General features: G+C 38.6%; 1 protein-coding gene across 2 annotated transcripts in view; it reads right to left on the reverse strand.

The window, feature by feature from the left end:
• Positions 1-8144, reverse strand: part of RFC1 (replication factor C subunit 1) — a 109881-nt gene that overhangs the window by 82945 nt on the left and 18792 nt on the right. The window contains exons 2-4 of one of the 2 annotated variants that reach the window (XM_019526100.1): positions 5925-6053; positions 3491-3566; positions 640-759 (exon numbers count right to left, since the gene is read on the reverse strand). In XM_019526100.1, the coding sequence (XP_019381645.1) occupies positions 640-759; positions 3491-3566; positions 5925-6053 (325 nt within the window). Of the gene's footprint in view, positions 1-639; positions 760-3490; positions 3567-5920; positions 6054-8144 lie in introns of those variants that run through there. The other variant, XM_019526101.1, reaches the window with a different exon arrangement.

The following is an 8144-nucleotide window of genomic DNA, read 5'->3' on the forward strand; positions in this document are numbered from 1 at the left end:
CTGAAACCAACTTCCAAGGGAAGTGGTGCTCACCCCTACCCTGGGGGTCTTCAAAAGGAAGCTAGACAATCACCTAGCCAGGGTCATTTGACCCCAGCATTCTTTCCTGCCCATGGCAGGGGGTCAGACTTGATGATCTGCTTAGGTCCCTTCCAACCCTACCAACTATGAAGTGTTGTCACTATTAGCTCTAATATAATAAGCAACAAGAGAGAAAACAAGATAGCAGACCAGATACTGAAAAGAGCAATTTCTCCCTGAAAAGTATACAGATTTAAATAAAGCTGAATCATTTCAAAGTGTATTAGCACACAGCTCAAGTGCCTGGAAACCATCTCTAACTCCAGAAAATTAGAGAGACCACACCAGGAAACAGAAGACTGAATCTGCCAATCCCTGAGATGACAGACCTCAACTGAAGGAAATGGAAGAGCCTCAACTAGCACTGATCATTTTCAACATGGTTAAAGAGGGAGTGACAAATGTAATGACCTTCCATGATCGAAGTCTTTTCAAGAATTTGCTAACCTAGCCTTCCTTCTTGAATGTTATATCTTAGTTATAATTACCTACACAGTAAAAGTATCACTAATAAAACACCCCCTCCCACAACAGCTGAAGGTCCCATTTTTCCATTACCTGTCTCTGAGATATAAACAACAGGATCCTGCTTTAGAACTGTATCAGGTTTTGAAGATGATTGTTTTCTCTCAGGCAGCTTCTTGGACTTTTTCACTGACTGAGTCTCCTCTTCTGAATCTGTATTTTGACCACAACACAAGTATTGCATTCTTCCACATAAAAACAAACTTTTAATAATAGTTTAACAGATTATAGAAACATCCAAGCAGGTAAAACAAGCACGAAACACAACAATTTTCTCTACAGAACTCTAGCTTGGCCTTATCCTTCCAACAAGCTGCAGACTAAATGTGACTTTCTTCAGAGGCCATCAATCAACTGGACTGTTTTTTGTTCATTAACAAGAATTATATTCCCTCTTACTCATACCCAGGAACTAAGCCTGTTGTGTCTTCTATTATTAAAAATACTACCCTGGGAGCTTGATTGCTAAGAAGGAAATTCCCATCTAGTACGTTAGCACAGAACACTAGACCAAAGCAAAAAATGTAACACCTCTTACAAAAATATATTTGTTAGCATAACTAATGGAAGCACATTTACCTAGTATACTTTAGGGTATTCACTTGCAAAGCCAACAAAAATTAAATGCAACATTCAAGTGGCACCCTTGGTTACATCATTATTATCCATATCCCAAAGGCTGACAAAAGGCATAAGAGAAAGAACACACTCCCCCTTCATTCAAGTAATAAATATATAGTAATGGTTTGTGGGGAAAGGAACGAAACAGAGGGAACACAGCCTGTGCAATAGTTACTGCTCACAGCCTGACTTATGGGGGAACCAAAGAACATGCTAGCATAACAAGTATTTAAGATATAAAACCGGCAGCTCTAAATTCATATGTGAATGAATATGCCAACTTCAGTGCCTGAAAAATCTACTAGTCTTCCAAGAATTTGGAGCAATACTTCATTTTCCTTCCTCTTAATGGGAAAGGTTTGTCTAAAGTTCAAGGGACATTACTGGCATTCAAAGGAGTAATAATAATACTAATAATATATTAAAAGACAGATACAGGTCTGTATATTACACAAGTACTGACAAATATTTATTTCGAGGAGTTTCATTAATAGGTCCCAGAGAGCAAGAGGAAGAGCATAAAATACAATTTTTGATGCAGCTTGACATGTTTTCAATATTTGGTGACAACATTATGGAAAGCTCATTTATCTGTGCGTTCTGCAGGTTTAAAGCATGTCATTGTTCTTCTTTTAAAATTAGAGTAACCTTGTACTATTGAACCAGCACATGGAATGTAATCAATAGTTTGCAACAGAAGCCATAAAGTCTATAATCTTTTCTGCAATTTCATGACAGCTCTAGGAGGCTTCAGAGTCCAATGAGAGGGAGAATAAGTAACAGAAAAAACTACTATGTGATTTTTTTGAAGAAATCTTATAGCTGCTATAGAAGGGAGTTGTATTGATTGTCTGAAGCACATTCAATCAGAATAGGTTGAACAGTTGTATTTAAAATTTTAAATGCCTAAAAAGCACCTAGGAGCAGAGAACGAACAATGAATGATGTTTCTGTGTGTCAAAACAGAAAAACACAGGAATGTTAATTATGCTGTAGAGCACACTAACTATATTATGTACAATTGCAAAATCCAGATAAAATATCAGAAAAACCTTGCAAATTCTTTTGTGTCACTGGACCACTCCCCCCAGTCCCCAAAGTCTGGGTGGAGCCTTAGTCATACAAATGAGCTAGCAGAATTAGAAGCCTAAAACTGGGCGGAGGGGTAAAAGGATGGACACAATCTATTACTGTGTCAAAAATCTAAAGTAAATTCCAGAAGAGGGTCTTGCTTTGATTATTGAGATCTGGTAAAAGATATTTTGTAAACATAAGTAGAGGTAGCATTTTTAGCAATTTTGATGCACTGTGATCATGGGTGACAATGGAAGCTACTAGGGCTGTGCAAACCTTCGGTCACTGATTCAATTTGGCAGAGATTCGGCCCAATTCGGTGGCCGAATCTGAATCAAATCAGGAGAACCTGCGGAAAGATTTGACAATTCGGACACAGACACAGCTTTAAAATGTTTTTCCTACATACCTCAAGGTACCAGAGGGCTTGTGAATGCTGAGATAGTAGGGCAGATGCAGCGTCCCACAAGAGCGCAGGGAGTCCTCAGAGCGTTTGGCAGCAGCCCCAGAAGTGGACCAGAAGCATTTCCGGTCCACTTCTGGGTCTGCTGGGGAACACAGAGGCCCCCTGCACCTCTCTGGCTCGGCGACTGGTGCCTTCTGTGCCTGGGGGGCACCAAGGTCCCCCTGTGGCCGATCGTTGAGCCAGGGAGTGTGGGGGGGGCTCCCCCCGCACATTCCCCAGCAGACCAAGTACTTCCATTCCACTTCTGGGTTCGCCACTGAGCATGTGGAGGGCCCTCCCGCACTCCTGTGGGATGCTCCATCCACCCCAGCACTGCAGCATTCACGAGACACACCTGGTACCTTGAGGTACGTAGACAAAATATTTAAAGTTGTTTCTATGATCGAATCGCTGATTCTCTGAATCAGCATCAAATCTTCAGATCAGCCGAATCGAATTGGGGACAGTGATCCGAATCAACAAATCAAATCCTTGTCCCCAATTTGGGCCAAATCCAAATCGAATACAGCCCGTTTAGTACGCCCCTAGAAGCTGCAGACAGTTAATGACTTTCAGAAGTAAGAAATCAAGAGCACATTAAAAGTATCCCATGCTGCACATCTCTTCTTGAGCTCAAGCCACCAAGATTACTACATCATAACCAAAGACAAAAAAAACAAACAACCTGCCACTGGTCCCTCATTTTTAACAAGAAGTGCCGATCTAGAGCAATATCAATGTTACCTGAATCATAGATGATCCTTTTTTTCTTCTTTGTCTGTTTTTTTGGGGTATCATCTTCATTAGATGAGTTCTTCACCTAGGAGTGACAGTCCATTAGTTCAAGTATCAAACAGCTGCTCCAAGATTTCTTTCAGCTACATCTTCTAGTTACCAAACTTGTATTTTGATTCTAGCAGAAACACTATAACATACTTAAGTAAAAATAAGCCAAGAACTTCAACCATTCAACTTTCATTTTATTGGCTATAAAAACAGAAACAACAGAGATGAAAACGTCACTATTGCATGAAGGTACCAGTCTGTACTAGAGCACCACTAGGTGATAAAACCCTAAAAATAATCAAACAAAATCCTCCAACACATCTCATCTCAACCTTTTTGAGATGTCAACTAATCTAATATGAAAAATAACTCACTTCATAGCTCCAAAAATAAAAATGGATTAGACATGTTCGAGGTGAACCCCTCCTTTAAACAGTGCATTTATCATGCTAGATCAGATTACCAGTCCATCTAACCAATGACCGAAGACAGACACTTAAAAGGAATTTGTAAGAAATGCTGTAACACAGGGGTCAGCAACATTTTCTTGCAGAGGATCAAAATGATTCCACATGGGATGAAGCGTGGTAGGCACTGGGACCCAAGCTGCCACCACCATTTCTACCCACTGCTTAGCTGCAGCATGGCACAGCAAAAGCCCTCCTCCACTGAAGCCCACGCTCCCAGAATGTGGCATGGCCTGAGCAAAGCTTCCCCTCCATCAGAGCCACAGGTCAAAGAGCCCCTCCCCACCGCCTACTAAATGCCACTGAATCTGTGGTTTTTGAATCCTACCCACAGAGTTCTGTGGGCCATAGATTACTGACTCCTGCTGTAACAGACAACTGTAGAATAAACTGACAATAAAGTAATATTCTATACGAGTGTCCCATTCCTCACTGTCTTTAGGCAAGAAGCACGAGGACTTCAACACTTCTAAAAATGCCATCTCCTCATCTAAACGAACCACAGATGTTCTTGTTATCCTTATGCAACATCCAAACCCATTTGGAAAACTACTGAATATCTGACTTAATTTACACCTTGGTTTCCCCAAATAAATTACAGAATTGATAGAATTTCCTTATTAACCTTAAAATTGTTACCTTTTAGTTACACTGAATGGCTCTTTATTCTTATTTTATGACAGACTATAAAAAGATATAATCACTATACCAGATATCTTTTTTATACCATTTACAATTATGTACTACTCTTATCTTTATTTTTTTTTTAACTCTTTGAACTAAACAGTTATAATAATAAATCTTTTCAATCTCTACTTCAGGACGCTTTTCAAGGTTCACATCAGTTCTGTCATGTCTCAACCAACTCCCCTTTCTGTTATAACGCTTTGAGAAGCCAGAACTCAACTCTTTATTCAACAATATTTAAATTCTCATTACAAACTCTGCTCCTGACCCTGCTTTAATAAACTCAATATAGAAAGTTCCCTGCATTACAATGCTAATCATTTACCCTAAGATAAATGAAAATCAGGGACAGAAGCAGGGAAACTGCAGGTGGTTAAAAAGAAATGTCAACTGCAACTGTACCTGTATGGGACAGTAACTGTAAGGGCAAGCATATTTTGAAGGCAAGGGTGGGTGGGCTGGGTTACATTACTGCATTAAGAACAATTTTTTGATGTCAAGGGTGACTGAGCATGGGTGCCCTTTGCCATTTTTAGAATAAATCTAAATAAATAAGACAAACAGGTCTGCTTGGGCAGAACTGTTTGAAGGATCTAGGTTTTGGCTAGAATTTCTTCAGCATTTCATGGGATTGCTTTCATAATATTAACATACCACTACAATGTCTTCCCCCTCAAACAGTTGGAAAATTGAAAATTTCCCTAGTTGAGCTGGGAAAAAGTTATGGGGAAACTGGGTACAGAAACAGGAACACTTGCTGCTATCTAACTACAGGATAATTTTTTTCTGTGGTAGCAGAACACAGTTTGCTTGGTTTTGCTAGCCTGGCTTAGTAGAAAGCATATTTCTCTCTCCATTTTTTAGAGCCACACCCAAGAGAGAAGCACCTAAGTTAAATATTCTTCAGGAAGCAAGTAAGTTGACAGCTCTGAAGGGTGAAGCTACCACAGAATAATTCTAGGTTGGCAGAGAAGACTTTTCCTGGGTTTGGTGCTAGCAGAAAGATAACATCAGTTGGAAATTTCTCCTCCCACATTTAAAGCCAACCAAATTTATTTTAGTTTTGGCTCCAGGGAAAAGAGTCAAATTTTAAGGGCCATAAATAAGTTACTGGAAAAAAAATAAAATCCAGAAAGTAGGCCAGTTTTTAAGTGAAGAGCCACAGATAAGTGAAGAGCCACAGATACAGAATCCTGTGCCAGAACAAATAATAAAAAAAGTGAGGAAAACAAACCAACTTTGGTTTCCTTTCTCTTTTTCTTTCCCGCTGAAGTTCCTTCCCCATTTTTGGTTTTCTCAGTCCTTTTTGCTGCCTCGCATTCATTTTTCTTCCCAGTAGATACAACCCCAAAGAATTTTCGGATGTCCTAATAGAAGAATAAAAGTAAAAAAAAAATTAAAATTAAATAACACACACAGTACACTGACCTTTCACTATACAAGAGGTAAAAAAATAAGTTACACTCTCAAAAACTCTTCTGCCATTTATTAGCCTAAAAATTCTGCTTAGAACTTGTTACTCATCATTAGTACACTACAGGTGTTTACAGACCCAAAGCAACCTTTGATCACCTGAAGCCAACATCGCACCAACTATTCCTATGTATGTAGATGATTCCAGAAGACCATTTTCCCCTAAACAGAATACCTTTGACAGCCATCCCCCCTTAAAATACAGTGGTCCCTCTGATGATGGACAAAGAGACACCAGGCCAATCAACCCCAGTAGTAATAATTATCTGCAGTCAAGTCTGGCACAAACAATAGTCCAACTTCCAAGGCACTGAATAACTCAGCCATGAGACAAAACTCGAGATAAAATTCGGTGCTTCTAAACATAACCCAGGAGCAGATGCACAAAATTAATAATTCTAACATAATCCAAACATAATATGGAACTAAGTAAAAATTTAAGATGAAGGTAAGTTAATCAAAATAACAATCTGAAAAAATGAACACAATTTAGTAAATTTAACTAATGGTATCACTTAACTCCTACTATATAAACAGAAAGACTTTTTTCCTTGATAAAAATTAGAAACTTAAATTTTAGTGGGATCCAGTATAAGCACATAGTGAACCTACAAGAGCAAATCACACTTCTAACAAACTGTCCATTAAAAAAAAAAATCATACAGTTTGTTTCTACCTATTTACAAACACTGTCTCCAAGTATGGAAATCATTTTAACAGAAAGCATTTTATAAGCAGGTGAGTGACCAAAATTCACAGCAGATGGTGGGAGGGGTTTTGACTACTTTCCATCTAACACTTGCTTATTTTCTTCTTATACAGAGTTCATGTAAGTAGTTTCCTAGAAATATAGAACACTGGAAAATTCCATTTTGAGCTGTAACTACATTTATCCTCTGAACTTTTTTTATAGAAAAGTGTAGCCCTGCTATTGATAAATTTATGAGTTTGTAGGATCATTGTGAAAGAAGCTTTACACAGTGAAAAATACGTTTCCAATAGTTTGATATCAAAGTATCCTATTCTCATTGCTTCCTGACTTGGCATCACCAGTTTACGAAGCCCAAGGCCAAATCAACTGTATGATTTGTAAACAAGAACTAGCAAACTGTAAAACCTGTGATTTATTTGCCGTCTTAAAAGTTTTTTTAAATGTTCTTGTCTTAGGAGGCTCATTTTTTTTTTTTTTTAATGAAAATTCAGATTTCTTATACTTTCCTCATAAACTAAGACCCTGACCCTGGAAAGCAGATGTGTGTGTTGAAATAAATGGAACTGTTCAAACAAGGTTTTGCCTATGTGCACTTACCTAAAAGTTTGGGCCCTGACTTAATAACACTAGTGTTACTCAGCTATTTGCAACTATTTGATTACAACATTACTATTAATAAAGTACTAGCTATGCATTTCTGATTGTAGGTGGCTAGTTTTAAAGTTCTTAAAGGAACAGCATCTAACTTAAAGCAGATTCTGCATGGGCAACAGAAAAACCAGGAAACTAACAGAGTCTAGGGACTCTAAATGCTAGCATCAAACTTTCATTACCAATACAGGTTTCCCTCACCAACCACAGGAGTTAGGTTCATGGAAGTTACTGTGGTTGGCAAAACCGTGGCTCATAAGACAAAAAGGCTTATGGGAAAAATGGGGTTAGGGACTTGACTATGAATAATAAAGGAACATACACTGTATAAAAATCATTTTTTATATTTGCCACACACTCTTCATGTGCTAGACGATCAAACAACTCCAATTTTGTTTCCAAGGACATCACTTTCCTTGCCCTCTTCACAAATTGTTCACTTTCAGCATTCACTCGCTTAGAGGACACGATTAAGGGCAAAATGCAAAAATCACAAAGAAATCGGGAGAAAAACACAGAGCACCTGCAACTGGATGTTAACGGCATGAAGCACAATGCAAGTCTGAGTGTGTGTGAGGAGATGAGAGTGCCACAGGTGGCTAGCAAGCGTGTGGGTGATTTT

This window comes from Gavialis gangeticus, unplaced genomic scaffold, assembly GCF_001723915.1.
Source record: "Gavialis gangeticus isolate Ggan-Ray unplaced genomic scaffold, GavGan_comp1, whole genome shotgun sequence".
In the NCBI taxonomy this organism is placed as follows: domain Eukaryota; kingdom Metazoa; phylum Chordata; order Crocodylia; family Gavialidae; genus Gavialis; species Gavialis gangeticus.